Source organism: Hemitrygon akajei, chromosome 11 (genome assembly GCF_048418815.1).
Source record: "Hemitrygon akajei chromosome 11, sHemAka1.3, whole genome shotgun sequence".
Classification (NCBI taxonomy): domain Eukaryota; kingdom Metazoa; phylum Chordata; class Chondrichthyes; order Myliobatiformes; family Dasyatidae; genus Hemitrygon; species Hemitrygon akajei.
This window is the reverse complement of record NC_133134.1, coordinates 174,282,846-174,305,311: the sequence shown is the minus strand read 5'-3', so window position 1 is coordinate 174,305,311 and position 22,466 is coordinate 174,282,846. Positions and strand designations below refer to the sequence as shown.

Here is a 22,466-nt window from a genome sequence, read left to right as displayed (position 1 = left end):
ATGGTGGAGGATTACAAATACCTGGGGATACGAATTGACAATAAACTGGACTGGTCAAAGAACACTGAAGCTGTCTACAAAAAGGGTCAGAGCCGTCTCTATTTCCTGAGGAGCCTGAGGTCCTTTAACATCTGCTGGATGATGCTGAGGATGTTCTACGAGTCTGTGGTGGCCAGTGCTATCATATTTGCTGTTGTGTGCTGGGGCAGCAGGCTGAGGGTAGCAGACACCAACAGAATCAACATACTCATTCGTAAGTAAGGCCAGTGATGTTGCGGGGGTGGAACTGGACTCTCTGACGGTAGTGTCTGAAAAGAGGATGCTGTCCAAGTTGCATGCCATCTTGGACAATGTCTCCCATCCACTCCATAATGTACTGGTTAGGCACAGGAGTATGTTCAGCCGGAGACTATTTTTCAACAGAGAAAAGGCTGAGGGGTGACATTATGGAGGTTTATAAAATCATGAAGGGCATAGATAAAGTGAAAAGCCACAGGGAAAACCTAGATGAAGGTTTAAAGTGAGAGAGGAAAATTTTGAAAGGTCCTGGGGGAAAGGAACTTCCTCCACACTGTGAGAAGAAATGCTACAGACAAGCACAATGATGAGATTTAAAAGACATTTAGACATATTTAAATACAGTTCACTTTGCCCTATTAGTTACTGAACCAATACATCTTGTAAATCAGAGCCCTTACTGTCCCTTACAGCCCATATATCAAGTTCTGTCAAACCCACTCTGAGCTGATCGCAAGATATTTTTCAGCAATCAAGTCTGGAGATGATTATTTTCATTTCTGGATTATTCTGTTGAACATAGCTTCAGTAATTAGTAGATTTACCTCATTATAAAATGGGCAATTGGTGGACTTCTGTGTAGCTGTGTGTTTTTTCTCGTCTCCCACTTTCACATAAACTACAGGATCGATGTTGACACCGATTAATTTTCGAGCCTCGGTAATGGTAACTGCAATCTAATTGGGAAAATAATATCATCACTAAAGATATCCCACGTTTCAATATGCAGCTTATCAAATCTACAACTCAACTCAGTATGATATATAGATCATGTTCTCATCATTTTACAGCTCTCTGTAACATTAAAATAATGAAATTCAGCTCAAATAATTCAATGATAACAAATACCATTCTAATATTTCAGAGAGTATTCCTGGGGGATTGTCCAGTGAAGTTATGTGGGTGAAATTTAGAAATAAGTAGGGGTAATCATTTTGGTGAAATTTTACTAAAGGTTTCACAATGGCCATTGTTAATTAAAGGAGCAAATACACATGTGGGGAGATCACAGAAGAATAATTGAACTAGGTGATATTCGCTTCACTGATATAAATTGAGACTGCCATCGTGCTAGGAGCTTGGATGAGGGCAGAATATGTTGTCAAGTAATAAGTAGATACCCTAACCAGCGAGTGGACAGCTCTTGGCCTCTTACTGAGAAATAAGGCAGGGCAAGTGACTGAGGTCACGAGAGACTACACATGCTGGAATCTGGAGCAATATTTTGCTGGAGGAACTCAGTGGGTGGAGAAATATCTGAGGAGGATAGGAACTACTGATGGTATGGGTTAAAACATGATATCAGAACTAAGAATTGAAAGGGCAGATAGCCAATATAACATGAAGAGAGGGAGTGGTGAGGCAGAGTCCAGGGAAACAAGAAGGGGTACAGATTAAAAGGCAGAAAGAGCCAGGTAGGGGAGAACTGGGGACAAATTAGGAGATGGGTGATGGTTTGAAGTAGTCAAAAACAAATTATAAATATATACGTGGACTGAGGGGTGGGATAGGGGACATTGAGGGTGGAGACAGAAATGGGAGGTGCTAAGTGGGAAGACAGAAGCTACCAATACTGAAAACTGATCAATAACATTGGTGACTAGGGAAAGGATATGTTAAAAGTGAAAGGAAGATGGAACTGAAACCAGAGCCAGAAGGAATCTAGTCTGTGATGTGCTCAGGATATAACTAAACGAGGCTAAGAGTCTGAGCTTTACTGGCAACATAACACAGTATGAGATTACTGACAACACAACACAGTCTGATATTTACTGACAAGACAACACAGACTGGATTTACTGACTACACAGTCTGAGATTTAAGACAACACAACACTGTCTGAAACTTACTGACATCACTACATAGACTGAGATTTACTAACAACACAACAAAGTCTGAGATTTACTGATCACTCAACATAGACTGAGACTTACTGACAACACAACACAGTTTGAGATTTACTGACTACACTCTGAGATTTAGTGACAACATAACAGTCTGATATTTACTGATGACGCAGTCTGAGATTTACTGACAATGCAACACAGTCTGAGGTTTACTGATCACTCAACATAGACTGAGACTTACTGACGACACAACACAGACTGAGAGTTACTGACAAAGCAACACAGTCTGAGATTTACTGACGACACAACACAGTCTGAGAGTTACTGACAAGACAACACAGTCTGAGAGTTACTGACAAGACAACACAGTCTGAGATTTACTGACAACGCAACACAGTCTGAGGTTTACTGACGACACAACACAGTCTGAGATTCACTGACGACGCAACACAGTCTGAGATTCACTGACGACGCAACACAGTCTGAGAGTTACTGACAAGACAACACAGTCTGAGATTTACTGACAAGACAACACAGTCTGAGATTTACTGACAATGAAACACAGTCTGAGAGTTACTGACAAGACAACACAGTCTGAGATTTACTGACAAGACAACACAGTCTGAAGTTTACTGATGACACATTCTGGGATTTACGGACAAGAGCGCTGTCTTGGATTTATTGACAACACAACACAGACTGAGAGTTACTGACGACACAACAGTCTGAGAGTTACTGACGACACAACACAGTCTGAGAGTTACTGATGACAACACAGTCTGAGATTCACTGACGACACAACACAGTCTGAGATTCACTGACGACACAACACAGTCTGAGATTCACTGACGACACAACACAGTCTGAGATTTACTGACAACACAACACAGTCTGAGGTTTACTGATGACACATTCTGAGATTTACTGACAAGAGCGCTGTCTTGGATTTATTAACAACACAACACAGACTGAGAGTTACTGACGACACAACACAGTCTGAGAGTTACTGACGACACAACACAGTCTGAGAGTTACTGACGACACAACACAGTCTGAGGTTTATTGACAACAGTCTGAGATTCACTGATGACACAACACAGTCTGAGGTTTAGATAGATAGATAGATACTTTATTCATCCCCATGGGGAAATTCAACTTTTTTCCAATGTCTCATACACTTGTTGTAGCAAAACTAATTACATACAATACTTAACTCAGTAAAAAATATGATATGCATCTAAATCACTATCTGAAAAAGCATTAATAATAGCTTTTAAAAAAAAGTTCTTAAGTCCTGGCGGTAGAATTGTAAAGCCTAATGGCATTGGGTTCACTGACGACACAACACAGTCTGAGATTCACTGATGAGACAACATCAACATGGCTGTTCCTGTGCTATCAGACTTCAAGAGCAGAATTTGGCAATTCAGCCCATTGTTTCTGCACCATCAATTCATCTTGGCTAATTTATTACTCCTCTCAATCCAATTCTTCTGCCTTTGCCCCCTAAACTTTGATGCCCTTACTAATCAAGAAGTCATGAAACTTTCTTTTCATATACTGCTCTCGGTTCTGTTTGTTGTTCTGTGAACAATCATTTCTATTAAGACCTTTGACAAGTTCTCAAATTGGAAATGACTCCAATGTTGGACATCATGGAATCCATGCATTAAATAGATTTGGTGACATAAACTCACTTGCCACATGGTTGTAAATACTTAGTTTCCATTACCTGAAAATTCTGTATTACGGGTGTGTGCAGATCTGCCTTGGTGAAAAATCTGGAACGGCTGTGAATAGAAATGAAGAAATATTAAATTTTAGCAGGAGTTTGATAAATATGGAATAAACAGCTAGAACCTAACCTCCTGTGTACACTGAGGAAGACTCTGCCTAATCAATTAAATCCCTGGTTAAGTACATCCTGAATTTCTCCCAAAGCACAAAAGTTCCAGTGTCAAAAAATATGATGACTAATTCCAACTTATTCCAATTGGCAGTGGAACTGGTCAGACTGAACCAATGCAGCTATAGGACGCTGGTCACACCCACTTGGAGAACTGTGCTCCCCTCACTACAGGAAAGATGTGGAAACCATAGAAAGGGTACAGTGGAGATTTACAAGGATGTTGCCTGGATTGGGGAGCTTGCCTTATGAGAATAGGTTGAGTGAACTCAGCCTTTTCTCGTTGGAGTGACGGAGAATGAGAGTTGACCTGATAGAGGGGTACAAGATAATGAGGCATTGATTGTGTGGATATTCAGGGCTGAAGTGGCTAGCACAAGAGGGCACAGTTTTAAGGTGCTTGGAAGTTGGTACAGAGGAGATGTCAGGGGTAAGTTTTTTTTTAATAAACGCTGAGACCTGTGACTGCGTGGCGACGGTGGCGGAGGCAGTTACGATAGGGTCTTTTAAGAGACTCCTGGATAGGTACATGGAGCTCAGAAAAATAGAGGGCTATGGGTAACCCTAGGTAATTTCTCAGGTAAGGACATGTTTGGCACAACATTGTGGGCTGAAGGGCCTGTATTGTGCTGCAGGTTTTCAATGTTTCTATGAACCAATGCAACTCAATAACGTTTCATTAAACAGCGATATCGATAATGCCATCCATAACACCATGAAATCAGATCAGATTATTGTTTGTTATGCCCCATAAATTACAGAGATTCCAGAGATGATGCCAACGTGCTCCATAAATATGTGATCCTGATACTGCTGCCCAATCAGAGATCCTGCCGTTACATCATGCTCCATAAAAGCAATCACAAATGATTCTCATTCATCTGTGATTTGGGGTAGTAGTGCAGAGGAGCGTCATTCTTTGTTCATCATTATCCTGTCCATTGATACTCATCTCATTACAAATTATAGAACATTATATGCAAAAGTGGCTTCTGTCATTGCCTCAATGAATTGTAGCTTTAACTGCATGAGTAAAATAAAGACATAGTTTTTTGTTTTGTCAATCACCTTTTCTGTGGTGTAAAAGATATGGAACTGATATCAATTTCAGAAATATCAACATCGTCTTCATCTTCACCATCATCATCATTATCATTCACTAACTTTCTCCCAAGAGATCTCGTCTTTTTGTCCAGCTGTTCAGCTTTTTCCAGATCAGTGCTGCTGTAACAGATTAAGAAACAACAAACAATTTCTGATGAAATGTACAATTTTCATTCAAAGGTGTGGCCTGGGAGTGGAGAGCCTGAGCCAAACTGCAAATCCACAGGTTGGTGTCACTGAAAATATGATTTCATTCACTGTCCAGCATCTGCAAAATCTCTTCTGTTCATAATTCAGAAACATTAAAATCATAGACTGATTAAAAATAAAACATGGAGAAATTAAATTTCAACAAAATGTTTTAGACTACCCAAACAGTAACAAACTTACTATTACAAGTGAGCTGGAAGGAAATCAACACAGGTTAAATAGTCCGACAAGTGCAAAGATCTGAGATCAATCCTGTCCTCAATGACTATGTGCAGCTTGCATATTTCCCTCATCAAATACGTAGAGTAACTCTAGATGTTTCAAATTCCTCTCACAATCCAAAGATGTGAGAATGTAGGTGAGTGGTAGAGTCTGCAAGGAATTGATAGGAATGTGAGGAAAATAAATTGGGATCATCTACCATAAGAAATGGGTACTTGATATCTGTGTAGACTCACTGCCTGCTCCCTGTGGCAAAATGTTATATGTCTAGTTGCGTGGTAAAGAATTGCCCTTTAAGGCTGAACAGCCTGATCCCTGTTATATCGCTGTGTGGTAAAGAATTGCTCTTTAACCACTTCACCTACTTGTATAGAGGCATCTTGTATAGAGGATCTGTCATTTGGCAACTGTGCTCCTGTCAGGCAATAAATCATAAACAGCATGCTATGAAGGGGCTGAAACATTAAAGAATATTTATAAATCAATGAGACTTAGAATATTTATTCTAAGGAAATATCATCATGCCAGATCCCCACAGTCCTCAATTCTCCAGTCTTTCAAATTTTTTATTTACTTCCGAGTTAAATTCCACCAATGAGCCAGCCTACACAATCTGATGGTGCAGATTCACCATCCGCCATGTTTCTTTGCATTTCAGTTTTAAACACTCATCCTAAATCTTGTAACCGCATCCCCCGTTTGAGATTCACCTCAACTCTGTGATGCCTATAATGTCATAGCTGCCAATCCCTAACCAGGCTACATCATCAACCATATTCCATACTCTGCATGCATTCAAAATATAATACCTTCAGTCCTGTATTCACCACCCTTTTCAATTTGTCCTCCTGTTACTCTGCAATTCATCCTACTGACTGCAATTTTGCCTGATCATCTGCTTGTCCTTCCTGACAGTCTCACTACAAACTGTATCAACCTATGTACCAACTGCCCCATACTCAGCCTATCACTCAGTTACAAAGAGAAAATCTGCAAATGCTGGAAATCCGAGCGACACACACAAATTACTGGAGGAACCCAACACGTTACGTGTGTTGCCACTATCAATCAGTTTCCTATTCCCCTGTCAAATCAGTTTAAACCCTCCCCAACAGTTGCAGCAAACCTGCTGCAAGTTGAAATCCATGAACTCGTCAATTGATATGCATGAATTCCCCCTTCATTTCCCCTTGCGCTTATGTAGTACTTAGCCTTTTCAGACACACCCTATTAATGTTGTCACTCAACATCCCTGACAACTTTTTTTTTTAACTTTTGGTGGCAATCGGGGGAAAGGCAGATGAGATCAGGGCACGCATCAACACCTAGAATTATGACATTGTAATGGACAGCACTGGCAGCTCAATATTCCAGGGTTCCGTTGTTTTAGGCGTGACAGAGTGGAAGTGATTAAAGAAGGAGGGGTGGCATTACTAGTCAAGAAAAATGTGATGGCAGTGCTCAGGCACTCGAGAACTTGTCTGGTGGGGTGGTATAGGTGGAACTGAGGAATAAGAAACCACATTAATGGGACTATATTACAGGTCTCCCAACACTCATAGGGATTTAAAGGAACAAATTTGTAGAGAGCTCACAGACTGTTGTAAGAAAAATAAGGTTATTATAGCAGGTGATTTTAACTTTACACATTTGACTGGGACTCCCATACTGTAAAAAAAAAACTTGATGAGATAGAGTTTCTCAAATGTGTTTGGGAAAGTTTCCTTCATCAGTACAGGGCAGGTGACAGAAGTTTGTGAAGGGAACTCTTTGCATCTAGTGATCACAATTCCATTAGTTTCAATGTAAATATGCAAATCAAAAGGTCTGGTCTGCGAGTTGAGGTTCTTAATTGGAGAAAGGCCAATTTTAATGATATCAGAAATGATCTGGCAACTGTAGATTGGGACAGGCTGTTTTCTGCCAAAGGTGTGCTTTATAAGTGGGAGGCCTTCAAAAGATAAATTTGGAGAGTACAGGGCTTGTACATGCGTGTCAGAATAAAAGTTAAAGATAACAAATGTAGGGAACCTTGGTCTTCAAGGGATACTGAGGCCCTGGTTAAGAAAAAAAAGGTACAAAGCAGGTATACGCAGGTATGAACAAATGAGTTGCTTATAAATCTGAATTGTAATCTACATGCAGAGCTAAAGGAGATGGGGAAGATCTTAAATATATTTTTTACATCTGTGTTTACTCGGAAACAGACACAGAATCCATAGAAGAGGCATCAACTTCATGGACTCTGTACAGATTACAGAGGAGGAGGTGTTTGCTGTCCTGAGGCAAATCAGGGTGGATAAATCCTCAGGGCCTGACAGAATCTGCAGCTGGATGCACTTCTTGCAGTTGTAGTCATCAGGGACACTGGAGGTCTCCTTGCCTTTCCACATCCTGCAAGAGGAGCATTCAGCCATCCTGCCTGCCATTCTGTGCTGTCCTAGCTGAGCCGATATAAAGGAGGCAATTAAAAAAAGTCTTTAAGAAGGTAAAAATGGAATACAAAAGTAAGCTAGCTAAATAAAACTGTTTCACAGCTTTCGATTCCAAATCTACCCAAATTGGCTGCTCATTCTTATCAACCCAGTGTAACCAAAAGGACATATATTGCATATTAACAGCCCAGTAATACATTCTTAAATTAGGCAAAGCAAGACCTCCATCCTTTTTCAATTTTTGTAAGTGACATTTACTAATTCTTGGTCTTTTATCATTCCAAATAAAAGATGAGATAATAGAATCAATTCAATCAAAAAACTTCTTAGTCAAAAAAACAGGGACATTCTGAACTAAATATAAAAATTTTGGTTAAATCATCATTTTGACTATATGGATGCAGCCAGCAAGTGAAAACGCAAGTGGGTTCCATCTGCTAAATAAAAACTTCATAGAATCTACCAAGGGAACAAAATTAGCTTTAAAAAGATCCTTATATTTTTTACTGATTATAACGCCTAGGTATCTAAAGGAATCCGTAACTTTGAAAGGAGTATTATCATATATAGAAACAGATTCATTTAAAGGAAACAGTTCACTTTTATTAAAATTAACTTTATATCCTGAAAAATCTCCAAATTCATTAAATAATTTTAGCAAGGCAGGGATAGAGTCCTCGGGATTAGATATATAAACCAGTAAATCGTCAGCATAAAGAGAAATTTTATGAATGATCTCATTCACAAGAATCCCATGAAAATCTTTAGCTTCACGAAGAGCAATATCAAGGGGTTCTAATATTAAGTTAAATAACAAAGGACTTAATGGATAACCTTGTCTTGTCCCCGTGAAAGCTGGGGAAAAAAAGGGGATCTACGGTTATTAGTAATAACAGTAGCAATAGGAGTTCTATATTTCATTCTAATTCAATTATTAAAATTAACACCAAAACCAAATTTCTCTAAAACATTAAATAAATATTTCCATTCGACTCGATTGAATGCTTTTTCAGCATCCAAAGAGACGACACATTGTGGAGTTTTAAAAGAAGACTTCGTTAACATCGTTATTGGGAGCTGCTCTACTTACACAATTAACTAAAGTTGCTAATTTATATTTATACCCTGTGATTAAGTATTCTTTACAAATTTGGCTCCAGTTCCATAATTTTTTTTATCTTAAAAAATTTAAACTCTGTAGTTTAATTTATCAAAATTATTTTTAAGCCTTCTTTAAGTGATCCAATTTTTTTTATTTTGGAAAAATAAAGGTATTAATTCTTTTTTGGATCTATTTAAAGAAGATAGACAGATGTCTTTTGAACAATTAGTTGATAAATATTCTCTTTCATACTCACACTTTTTACAATACCTTCAAGTTAGATATTTCTTACAAAAATATTTAAGTAATTTTCCTTACATATTGGATGCCAACCTGTTAGATACCATTATAAGTATGAACCCTTTGATGAAGGGTTCCATTGGAAGAATTTATAATTAATTATTACAATGGGATAAGCGTCCTTTCTTTAAGATTAAACAAGATTGGGGAAAGGAACTTAATTTGACTTTTACAACGGAGGACTGGATGTGGATCTTGAAGCTGGTTAACTCTTCTTCGATTTGGGCTAGTCATTCATTGATTCAATTTAAAATTATACATCATTACTATTTGATGAAGGAGAGATTGTCTAAAATCTTTCCTAATGTTGTTAGTTATTGTGATGGATGTAAAACTGAGACAGCTACACTGATACACATGTTTTGGTCTTGTTCTATACTGGAACAGTTTTGGAAGTCAGTTTTTTCTACAATTTCTAAAGCACTTAAAATTAATTTACAACCTAACAAATTAACTGTGCTCTGGAATAATTCCTCAAAATATCCACGGTGGTTCTTTGTCTGACCAACATGCTATTGTGTTTGTTACATTGATAGCTAGGAGGTCCATTCTGTCGAAGTGGAAGGATACGTCGGCTCCCATTCTATCACAATGGTTCTCTCAAGTGATGTTATGTCTTAGTTTGGAGAAAATTAGAAGTCGAACCTTCGAACCTATGTTTGATTTTCAGAAAAGATGGGGTTCATTTGCTCGTTACTACCATGTGAGTTAATTGATAGATTTCCTCCACGATCTAATTGTAAATTTTGGATAATTATTTTTGCTGGCGGTCTGATGTTTATCTTTAGAAGCTTTTTGAATGACGCATGGCTCCGGGGTTGAACACCTAATGGGTTCTTTTTTTTTCCTCACTTTGCTTTAGTAGGTTTTTTTTCTTTTCTTCTTTTTGTGTCACCATATTTTTCACTCTTCAAAACATTTTTTTTTCCCTTTGAGACATTGTAAGTGTTACTTACTTCGATGTACTCTTGTTATTTTGGATAATAATGATAATAAAAAGATTTGAAAAGAAAGAAAAAGTAAGCTAGCTAATAATATCAAAGAGGATAACAAAAGTTTCTTTAGATACAGAAAGAGTAAAAGAGAGGCTAGGGTGGACATTAGACCACTGGAAAATGATACTTGAAGCATTGTGAGCACGTTTGGAACAAGGAAATGCCAGACAAACTGAATAAATATTTTGCATCAGTCTTCACTATGGAAGACACTAGCAGTATGTTGGAAGTTCCAGGTGTCAGGGAGCATGAAGTGTGTTGAGTTACCATAACTAGAGAGGAAGTTCTTAGGAAATTGAAAGGTCTGAAGGTAGATAAGTCATCTGGGCAAGATGGTGTACACCCCAGGGTTCTGAAAGAGGTGGCTGAAGAGATTGTGGAGGCATTAGTAATGATCTTTCAAAAGTCACTAGAATCTAGAATGATTCTGGAAGAATGGAAAATTGCAAATGTCACTCCACTCTTTAAGAAGGGAAAAAGGCAGAATAAAGAAAACTATAGGCCAGTTAGTCTGACCTCAGTGGTTGGGAAGATATTGGAGTCAATTATTAAGGATGAGGTCTCAGGGTTCTTGGAGCCATATGATAAAATAGGCTGTAGTCAGCATGGTTTCCACAAGGGAAGGTCTTGCCTGATAAATCAGTTGGAATTCTTTGAAGAAATAACAAGCAAGATAGACAAAGGAGAACCAGCTGATGTTGTGTACTTGGATTTTCAGAAGGCCTTTGACAAGGTGCCACACATGAGGCTGCTTAATAAGCTCATGTTATTACAGGAAAGATTCTAGCTTGGATAAAGAGGTAGCTGATTGGCAGGTGGCAAAGAGTGGGAGCCTTTTCTGACTGACTACCAGTGACTAGTGGTGTTGCACAGGGGTCTGTGTTGGGACCGATTCTTTTTACATTATATGTCAATGATTTGGATGATGGAAATAAGAGCTTTGTTGCAAAGTTTGCAGACAGTATGAAATTGGGTGGAGGGCAGCAGTTTTGAGGAAGTAGAGAAGCTATAGAAGGACTTAGACCGATTAGGAGAATGGGCAAAGAAACGGTAGATGGAATACAATATTGGGAAGTGTATGGTCAAGCATTTTGGTAGAAGAAATGGAAGGGTTGACTATTTTCTAAATGGAGACAAAATACAAAAATCTGAGGTGCAAAAGGATTTGGGAGTCCTTGTGCAGGATTCCCTAAAGGTTGATTTGCAGGTTGAGTCTGTAGTGAGGAAAGCAAATGTGATGTTCACATTCACTTCAAGAAAACTAGAATATGAAAACAATGATGTAATGTTCAGTTTGGTGAGGCCTCACTTGGAGCATTGTGAGCAGGTTTGGGCTCCTTATCTTAGAAAGGGTGTGGTGAGACTGGAGAGGATTCAGAGGAGCTTCACAAATTGATTCCAGGATTGAACGGCTTGTCATATGAAGAGTGTTTGAAGGCTCTGGGCCTGTATTCACTAGGATTCAGAAAAATGAGGGGTGAAAGGCCTGAAGAGAGGATATGGAGAGGATGTTTCCTATGGCGGGAGAGTCTAAAAAAGAGAACACAGCCTCACGATACATGGGCTTCCTTTTAGAACAAAGAGGATGAGGAATTTGTTTAGCCAAAGAGTGGTGAATCTGTGAAATTCTTGGTCATAGGCAGCTGTGGAGGCCAAGTCTTTATGTATATTTGAGGCAGAGATTAATAGATTCTTGATTGGCCAGGGCATGAAGGGATACGGGAAGGCAGGAGATTGGAGCTGACAGGAAAATTGGATCAGCCATGATAAAATGACAGAGCAGACTCAATGGGCCAAATTGCCCATTTCTGCTTCTATATCTTATGGTCTTTTGATGCTGGGCATGGAGGACCTGAGGCATAAGGAAAGATTGAATAGGTTAGGCCTTCATTCCTTAGAACATAGAAGATTGAGAGGAGATTTAATTATGAGGGTTATATATAGGGTAAATGCAAGGAGGTTGGGTGGAACTACAACTCGAGTCCATGGGTTAAAGGTGAAAGGTGAAAGTTTAATGGGATCATGAAGGGAGACTTTTTCAGTCAGTCGTGAGATTGTCGAATGAGTTGCCAGCAGCAGTGATGCGTGCAAGCTCGATTTCAATGTTTAAGAGAAGTTTGGATAGGTACAAGGATAGTAGGGATATGGAGGGCTAGGGTCCCGATACAGGTCAATGGGAGTAGGCAGTTTAAATGGTTTCTGCATGGACTAGATGGGCCAAATGTCCTGTTCCTGATGTACTTCACTATGACTCTGATTCTGATGATGATTTGCTAGTCATCCTTGCTGTCAGTTTAAAATATGTATTTCCAATTGGTTCTTATATTTCAGAATGTACAAACTGATAAACTTGAGATCTAGGGAGCTCAAAAGGCATCTAATTGATTCAATGCATCTACTCAGGAGCATTGAACATGCACACATACATGAAGACAGAGGCAATGACACCACTCATATTTCTTTACACTGCAAACACGTGGAAAATGACTTTTTCCAGTTTTTGACAGTTTACTGAGCAGAAATCTAAAAGGTCTCTTACATTCTTGTGACTCAGTTAAAATCTCAAGAATCTTTACAAATGTATTGTCAGATTAAAACACTGGTACTGGGAAAGATCAGGAAATATTAGGGTACAAAACCCAAACCTTGGTCAAAGAGTTTAGTTTTAAGTAGTGCTGGAAAAGAATAGACAGATCGTGAGGATAGACAATAGACAATAGGTGCAGAAGTAGACCATTCTGCCCTTTGCTGATGTTATTCTCAATGCCTTCATCTAAATCATTGATTTAGTCCTCTCCTCTAATACAGAATGGAAAACTAATAAAGGGATTATTGGAAAAAATGCACCAGAATTAAGAACTCCTTACCTTTCTTCAACATACTTATTTTTGAATGTCAAGGCACTGTGAAGAAACATGAAAAAACACATATTAATAAAGCTATAATCATCGAGCAGTCAATAAACTTGTGAAGAAACTAGGTGAAGAGTTGCATTTAGTTAAACTGAAAATGTCACCTAGAGGGCCCTGAGGAGATCAATGAACAAATTAACCAGAGCAAGAAAGTGGCTCTAATTGGAGATTGAAGTCAACAGTCACTGTGGGCCAATTGCCTTAGTTCTGTAGATACATAATTATACAGCATTGAAACAAGTCCTTTGGCAACTAGTGCACAGCAACAAAGATGTCTATCCGAACTAGTCCCGCATGTCTCTGTTTGATTCATATCCAATTACCTATTCAAATGTCCTTTAAATGTAACTGTACCCTCCTCCCTCAATTCTTTTGGTAGCTTGTTCCACCTACCCACCACCCTCAGTGTGAAAAACTTACCCTCACATTCTCTTTAAATCTTTCCCCTCTCACTTTCAACCTCTGCCCTCTCATTTTAGATTCCCTACCCTGGAAAATAGGCAGTGACTATCTATCTACTTTATCTATTCCTTGTGATATTATACACATCTGAAATATCACCCCTCCTCCTTCTTTATTTCAAGAAAAGCAGTACCAGTCTTGCCAGGTCCCTTAATGCAGTCCATGAATCTTTCCTGCACCATCTCTAGCTTCGTCACATCCAACCAGAACAGCATACAGTATTCAAGTGTAATCCAACCATTGGTTTGTATAACATTATGTTCCAATTCCTCTCATCTCTGCCTTCACCACTCTATCTACCTGTATTGCCACTTTCAGGAAACTATTTACAGTACTTGTACTCAAGATCTTGCTGATCTCTCCAAGGTCCTGCTATTTTATTGAAGAGGATTCTTATGGATATGATTTATGATCATTTAGGAAAGCATGGTCTCCTTAGTGACAGTCAGCATGGCTTTATGTGAGGCAAATCATGTTTTACTAACAAGTGAGATTTTATGGAGTTAATACAGGTGACAGATGAGGGGAGGACTGTGGATTTTAGTTAAGTGCTTGAAAAGTCCTTCATGGTGGGTTCATCCAGAAGATTAAGATGCACAGGATCCATGGTGACTTGGGGGCTTTGATTCATAATTGGCTTGTCATAGCTGGAGGTCCTAGACTAAAAGTGTTCCACAAGGACATCTACTGCTTGTGATCTATATGGATGTACAATATGTGACTTAGATGTAAATATAGATGGGTAGGTTAATAAGTTTGCTGATGACTCAAATGATGGTGGGGCTGTGGATAGCATAGAAGGTTGCCAAAGATACAGCAGGATGTAGATTAGCTGCAGATCTGGGCAGAGGAATGTTAGTTGGAATTTAATCCAGGCAAGTGTAAGGTGTTGCACTTGGCAGATCAAATGTAAAGGGGAAGTACAGAGTCAATGACAGGACCCTTAAAAGTATTAATGTACAGAGGGATCTTGGGGTGCAAGTCCATAATTCCATGTAAGTGGCCATACAAGTCTAGTAAAGAAGGTGAATGGCATGCTTGCCTTAATTAGACAAGGCATAGAGCTCCAGAGTCAGGGAGTAATGGTGTAGCTTTCTAAAGCTCTGTTGACACCAGTGTGGATTATCGTATTCAGTTTTGGTCACCCGTTATAGGAAGGTGTGGAAGCTACAAAAAGAGTGCAGAAGGGGTTTATTGGGATGTTCTCTGGTTTGGAACAATAAGGAGAGTCAGAGGAAACTAGGGCTGAGGGGAGACCTGATAAAGATTATACTATTCTGAGAGGCATAGATAGGGTAGGCAATGTGTACCTTTTTCCCAGGTTTGAAATATCTAATACTGGAAGCCATACACTTAAGGTCCAAGACTAGAAGCGTTCCACAGGGTCAGGCTTCTTGTTGTAAAATAACTGCAGTTTAGCCTTTCAGACCTTGCACATTCTCTGACCTGCGCTGCCTGACCTACCTAATGGAGTTGCTTGCTTTAACTACAATATTTGCCTCATTACTACTCCGGGCAGCATGCCCCTGCCAGAGTAATTTAAACCATCCTGAGTAGCCATGTCTAGACTGGGACCTCTAATTGCTCTAGTAACTGGAACATTTCTGAGGTTAAAGCAAAGGCAAATAGATGTGATTGCTGAAGAAAACTGTGCTCTATGCCTGTTGCTGCTACAAGACATCAGACATAGGAGCATCTGGCCCATCCAGTCTGCTCCACCGTTCAATCATGGCTGATCTTTTTTCTATCTCCTCCTCAACCCCAGTTCCCAGCCTTCTCCCCATAACCTTTGATGCCATGTCCAATCAAGAACCTATCAATCTCTGCCTTAAATACACTAAATGACCTGGCCGCCACAGCTGCTTGCTGCAACAAATTCTACAAAGTCACCACCCTCTGGCTAAAGAAATTTCTCCACATCTCTGTTTTGAAATGGCACCTCTCTATCCTGAGGCTGTGCCCCCTGGTTCTAGACTCTTTCCACATCTACTCTGTCTAGGCCTTACGATGTTCAAAAAGTTTCAATGAGATCCCCATTCAACCTTCTGAATTCTAGTGAGTACAGATCCAGAGCCATCAAACATTCCTCATATGATAACCCTTTCATTCCTGGAATCATCCTTGTGAACCTCCTCTGGACCCTCTCCAATGCCAGCACATATTTTCTAAGATGAGGGGCCCAAAACTGTTCACAATACTCCAGGTGAGGCCTCGCCAGTGCCTTATAAAGCCTCAGCATCACACCCGTGCTCTTGTATTCTAGACCTTTTGGAAATGAATGCCAACATGGCATTCGCCTTCCTCACCACCGACTCAACCAGCAAGTTAACCTTTAGGGTGTTCTATACAAGGACTCCCAAGTCTCTCTGCATCAAAGATTCCTGGATTTTTGCCATGTTTAGAAAATAGCCTACACATTTATTTCTACTACCAAAGTGCATAACCATGCATTTTCCAACATTGTATTTCATTTGCCACTTTCTTGCCCATTCTCCTAATCTGTCTAAGTCATTCTGGATCCTAACTGTTTCCTCAGCACTATCTGCCATTCCACTATTTTTCATATCGTCTGCAAACTTGGCAACAAAGCCATCTATTCCATCATCTGTCATTTATATACAGCATAAAAAGAAGAGGTCCCAACACCGACCCCTGTGGAACACCACTAGTCATTCGCAGCCAACCAGTAAAGGATCCTTTTATTCCCACGCGCTGCCTCCTACCAATCAACCAATGCTCTAGCCATGTTAGTAACTTTCCTGTAATAACATGGCCTCTTAACTTGGTAATCAGCCTCATGTGTGGCACGTCGTCAAAGGCCTTCTGAAAGTCCAAATACACAACATCCACTGCATCCCCTTTATCTATCCTACTTGTAATCTCTTTAAAGAATTCCAACAGGTTCATCAGGCAGGATTTTTCCTTAAGGAAACCATGCTAACTTTGTCCTACCTTGTCCTGTGTCACCAACTACTCCATCACCTCATCCTTAACAATTGACTCTAACATCTTCCCAACCTCTAACTGGTCTATAATTTCCTTTCTGCTGCCTTCCTCCTTTCTTATAGAGTGGAGTGGCATTTGCAATTTTCCAGTCCTGTGGCACTATACCAGAGTCCAATAATTTTTGAAAGATCATTTCTAATGCCACTACAAGCTCTAACGCTACCCCTTTCTGCAGTTCATCTGGTCCTGGTGACTTACGTACTTTTGCTATAGCTAATATGAAGCTGTCAAAGTGGTTTACTGTTTCCATCTTCAAACCTTCTCATGAAACCAGAAAGGGGAAAGTAACAAATCTGGAATGGACATGAATGAGCTTTCTATAGATGTGCTGTATTTACTGATAAATATTCAGCATTTTCCAACTGCTTACATCACTGACCCTTCATTCATATCAATCATGTAGTCATTTTCTGTCCATGTTCCGACAGCTCCTTCAACTGGCTGGTATCGGATCTCCAAATCTACCAATATCTGAAAGCAGACAATACTTCATCAGTTGTGCCACACTCAGCTTGGTATACTTCTAACGCAGCACGGAACGAGTCAGAGAGTCACAGAGATGTACAGCACAGAAAAAGACCATCACATCCATGCCAAATTTCAATCCCATTGCCCACCAGGTCCATACCATTCTGTGCCTTGTCTCTTTAAGTGTCAATCTAAATACTTGTTAAAATCGTGATTGTATCTGACTTTACAACCACTTCCGGTAATGTCTCAAACGCCATCCATTCTGTATGAAAGCCTTTCTTGTCAAATACAATTCGGAACTCCAACCTCCCACCTTAACCGATGGCCCTGCCATGGGAGAAAGATCAGCAAAGCTTCTGACAAGGTCGAGTACGGTAGGCTGGTTGAACCATGGTGAATGAGATAGAGGCTGTCAATGGAAGGCTGGGTTTTTTTCCAGATTGGAGGCCTGTGATCAGTGATGTGCTGCTGGGGTTAGTGTTGGGACCTTTATTGCTGGTCATATATGTTCATGATTTGGACAAGAATGTAGGAGGCATGAAAAGTTAGCTTGCAAATGTTACCAGGTGGAGTAGCGGAGAATAAAGACCGTAACCCTAATACTTGTCTATGGTTATAACAGGATGTAGATCAACCAAGAAAGTGGCAAGGTAATAGCTAATGGAATTTAACTCAGATAAGTGCAGGCAAATGGGACTAGCTAAGGAAAGCACCTTGGTCAGCATGGCTGAGTAAGACTGATGGGTCTGTTTCCATGCAATATAACCCTACCACAATACCACTACATGTGTAGTGATGCATTTCAGCGAGCAAAACCAGGGCAGGACATACATAGTGAATGAGAGAGACCCTGGAATACCTACAAATGAAGTGGCGTAACAAAATAGGACTATAGACAATGAAGACATAAGGCATGCTTGAACATTGGCCAGGCCACATTTGGGAAAAGGTCACTACACTATAGGAAGAAAGGGTTAGAAAGGGTGCAGAAAAGATTTATAAGAGTGTTGCCTGCACTAGAGGGCTTGAATTATCAGAAGAGATCGGATAAGCTAATTATGAAGAAAACTATGAGAAACATGATTCAGGTAGATATAGAATCTGCTTCTCAGGGTACTCCTGCTTAAGACTAGAGGTCAAAGGTTAAAGATGAAAAGGAAGAAGTTTAAAGGCAATCTGAGGGGCAAATTATTCAAAGGAGGAGTAGTTGGAATCTGGAATAAGCTGCGAGAGGAAGTGGCATGGATAGGAAAAGTAAAAATATTTAAGAGGCATCTCGATGGGAAGTGAATGAGCACAGCACGGAGGGATATAGAGGCAATGTAGGCACGTGGGGTTAGTACAGATAGGCACAGTGGTCAGCATTAGCAGATGGGCTGAAGGGCTTATCTCTGTTCTGTAAAACTCTATGACTATGATTCTGAATATATACTCTTTTGTTTTTATGAGGATTTTATCAGATCATTATTTAGCCTCCTTAGCTCCAGAGAATATAAACCTAGTCTATCCAATCTATATCCATAACTAAAGTTCTCCAGTCAAAGCTACATCCTGGTGAATCTCCTCCTTACTCTCTTCAGCGCAATGATGTCCTTATTACTGTTTTGCACACACGTGTGGTCTAACCAGTGTTTAGTAAAATTGCAACATGATGGCCTAACTTTCATGCCCTATGCCAGCCCTATGAAGGAAAGAATATAATTTGTCACTTTAAGGGAATTAAAGACTTACTCTACATGTCCTTCCCAAAATGTATCTCTTTGCACTTCTCAAGATATGCCAATGCCTTTTCATCTGATCTACATATAGAAACATAGAAAACACACAGCACAATACAGGCTTTTTGGCCCACAAAGCTGTGCCGAACATGTTGCTGCCTTAGAACTAGCTAGGCTTTACCTATAGCCCTCTATTTTTCTGAGCTCCATGTAACCATTCAGGAGTCTCTTAAAAGACCCTATCATTTCTGCCTCTACCACCACTGCCGGCAGCCCATTCCATGCACTCACCACTCTGAGTGAAAAACATGTCCCTGACATCTCCTCTGTACCTACTTCCAAGCACCTTAAAACTATGCCCTCTCATGCTAGCCATTTCAGCCCTGGGGGAAAAGCTTCTGACTATCCACATGATCAATGCCTCTCATTATCTTGTACACCTCTATCAGGTCACCTCTCATCCTCCCTCGCTCCAAGGAGAAAAGGCCAAGTTCACTCAACCTATTCTCATACATCTTGCTGTACATAAACTGGCACAGCTCTTGAGAATCCCAGAAGATGTTGGGGTTGATATTTCGATCAAGTAAAGCAGATTTTACAGCTATTTAAAAATGGCAGTGGGATTCCTTGCCAATATTCCTTCAAATGAATCATTTAGATTTTACCAGAGTGAGTCAAGGACTGAATGCCATTGGAGAGGAAAATAATTTCTATCAACATTAAAGCATCTTTCAAGGACCACCCCACCACCCCGCCCATTGTTGTGTACCCACAAGTACTGGAAAAGAACACTCCAGTGGTGAGAAAAAGCAGCACATTTACGATGACTGGAGGGTAATACTTGAATCAATAGACATGAGAATCTTAATGCAATTACTGAAACACAAGTGAAGGATTTGGAGGAATCTATTCCTACATGGTGTAGTAGAGCAGCTGGTCTCAGTGTTGATCTCCAATGTTACCTGTGTAGTGTTTACATTTTCCCTTTGATGGCGTAGCTTTCCCATGTTTCACATAGCAGGTAAACAGGCCATTTGACCCATCAAGTCTGCACTGAGCATTAGCTATTCAACTACACTAATCTACATCAGTGCCATTTTTTAATTTCTGCAATCTCTTTAACTCCCACCATGCCGTCTCCCATCCCCACCAAAATTCTAACACACTAGGCCCTAGGAACAATTTGCAATGGCCAGTTAACTCCCCAGCTTGTACATCTTTGGAAGGTTGGTGGGGTGGGGTGGGGCGGAGCCTATGGAGTTACATGGACAACCTGAAAACTCCACACAGACAGCACCCAAAGTCAGGATTAAACACAGGCCTCTGGTGTTGGGGGGCAGCAAATACACCTGCTGCATCACTGTGACCTCCCAGAAGTCCTCCTGCATTCCAAAGATATGTGGTTGGTAATTAATTAGCCAGTGAAAATGCCCCTGGTGTGTAGGTGAGTTAATGAGATAGTTGATGAAAAGACCTATAGGGGAATGGGATTGCTCAATGGGCTGAATGGCCTCTTTTTACGTGATATTGAAATATTTAATCCATTATGTCCCAGTTGACATTAACAACAAAACTGTCCTGCCAAAGGGTTTTGGCCTGAAAAATCGACTGTACTCTTTTCCTTAGATGCTGCCTGACATGCTGAGTTCCTCCAGCATTTTGTGTGTGTTGCTTGGATTTCCAGCATCTGCAAATTTTCTCTTGTTTAAAAGCAAACTTTCTAATTTGGTTCATGGGTAATTCCTTCACTGGGTTATCAATTCAATAAATAATCCTTTTAATCTCCCAGACTATACACTCATCTCTTGAGCATTTGGACAATAAAGATACCTACATCAGACTATTGTTTTTTGGATGAAGCTCCACCATCAGTACTATAACTCCAGAGAAACTCATCTCCGAACTCCAGACCCTCATACTCATTGCCTCCCTCTGCAACTGGATCTTTGACTTCCTGTCCATCAGGCTGCAAGGGTAGACAATACTGTCGCCGTCACGATGATTCTAGACATTGGTGCCTCATGAGGTTGCGACTGCAGCTCCATACTCCCAGCCCGATGGAAGACGGGAAGAGAGAATGCCTGGAATAGGTGGGGGCTTTGATTATGCTGGCTGTGTTACTGTACAGACGGAGTCCATGGAGGGGAGGCTGGTTCCTGTGATGTGCTGAGTTGTGTCTTCAAATAATGTGCTCAATAATTTCTTTTTACAGCTGCATGGACCATCCATTGCTCTGAGCAGGATATTTTTTACAAGGACTAAAAACTGCACGGCAATTTAATATAAACATTATATAAAAGAAAATTGCAGCTGCACGGCAACAAAGGCTATGTGTGTGGGAGCATTTCAGTTACTGTGCGGCCACATCTTAGTGGGAACAGTGTCCACAACTCTCTGCAGTTAACTGCTTGCTCCATGTTTCATGTTAAATTCTAGCATTCCCCATTTATAAATGGTCTCAATAAACTGACTTGAACCAGCCCCAGTGGTAGGATGTGTAACATGAGACACCTGCCAAAAATTCTTAAAATAGTAATACTTCGGAAACCAAGTGCCCCGGCGGCAACAGCATGTATGGCCCAACACCCATAAGTCTCTGCTGCATTTTTAAAGTCTTTTTTGTGCATCTCTAAAATGTGTCAATACTGAAAGAACGTAGGAGTGAGCAATCAAAAGCCCAGTGAGAGCAGAACTTAATTAATCCTTGTGTTGGATTTTGAAATAATGCCATAGCAACAAGCTGTCTAGGGAATGTACACACTTATTCTTAGCTGACCTTTTTAACTTACAAGTTGAGCAGGTTCAGTGGCATTTGGATGGGGGTTGATCTCTTTATCTATGCTGAGTTCATGCTTGGGGCCGGACAGAATGGGAGACTTCATTCAAGCCTGCCTTCCTTTCAAGACTTAACTAGGGAATGTGGCTGGTCAGGATACCGTAGTCAGGACTAAAAACCAAAGCTTACATGAACCTGTGGTAGAAATAGGCAGAAACTCTTCTGTTTCACTGGAACAATGTTTATATGAACTGGATAAATAAATGCTTTCTTTTGACGAGGTAACAAGGAGTTGGCAGTGAAGATAAAAATAAAAGCTAGAAGAAAGAAAAATGGAAAGGATAAAAAAATCAAGCAGGAACTATTAACAAGCAAATATTGGATTAGTTGTAGACAGGAAACTGAAAGATTTACCAGGCAAGTAATTTCCAATCAACCGTCAAAGCAGAACCACCACAGCAAACAGCAGCCTGGTTGCAGAGTTCCTCCAGCAGTTTGTGTACTGATTTGTGAAAAATTACAGATCAGGTGGTGAAAAGGTGGTGACAAGGTTCCACATGGTAGGCTTATTCAGAAAGTCAGAAGACATGGGATCCAGGGAAGTTTGGCCAGGTGGATTCAGAATTGGCTTGCCTGCAGAAGACAGAGGGTCGTGGTGGAGGGAGTACATTCAGATTGGAGGGTTGTGACTAGTGGTGTCCCA

The 22,466-nt window shown here is 40.2% G+C and overlaps 1 protein-coding gene across 1 annotated transcript in view; it reads right to left on the bottom strand.

The window, feature by feature from the left end:
- Positions 1–22,466, bottom strand: part of fer1l4 (fer-1 like family member 4) — a 477,640-nt gene that overhangs the window by 431,439 nt on the left and 23,735 nt on the right. Inside the window, 5 exon segments of the mRNA XM_073062298.1 lie at positions 843–974; positions 3,877–3,934; positions 5,119–5,274; positions 13,286–13,321; positions 17,169–17,269. Coding sequence (XP_072918399.1) covers positions 843–974; positions 3,877–3,934; positions 5,119–5,274; positions 13,286–13,321; positions 17,169–17,269 — 483 coding nt within the window.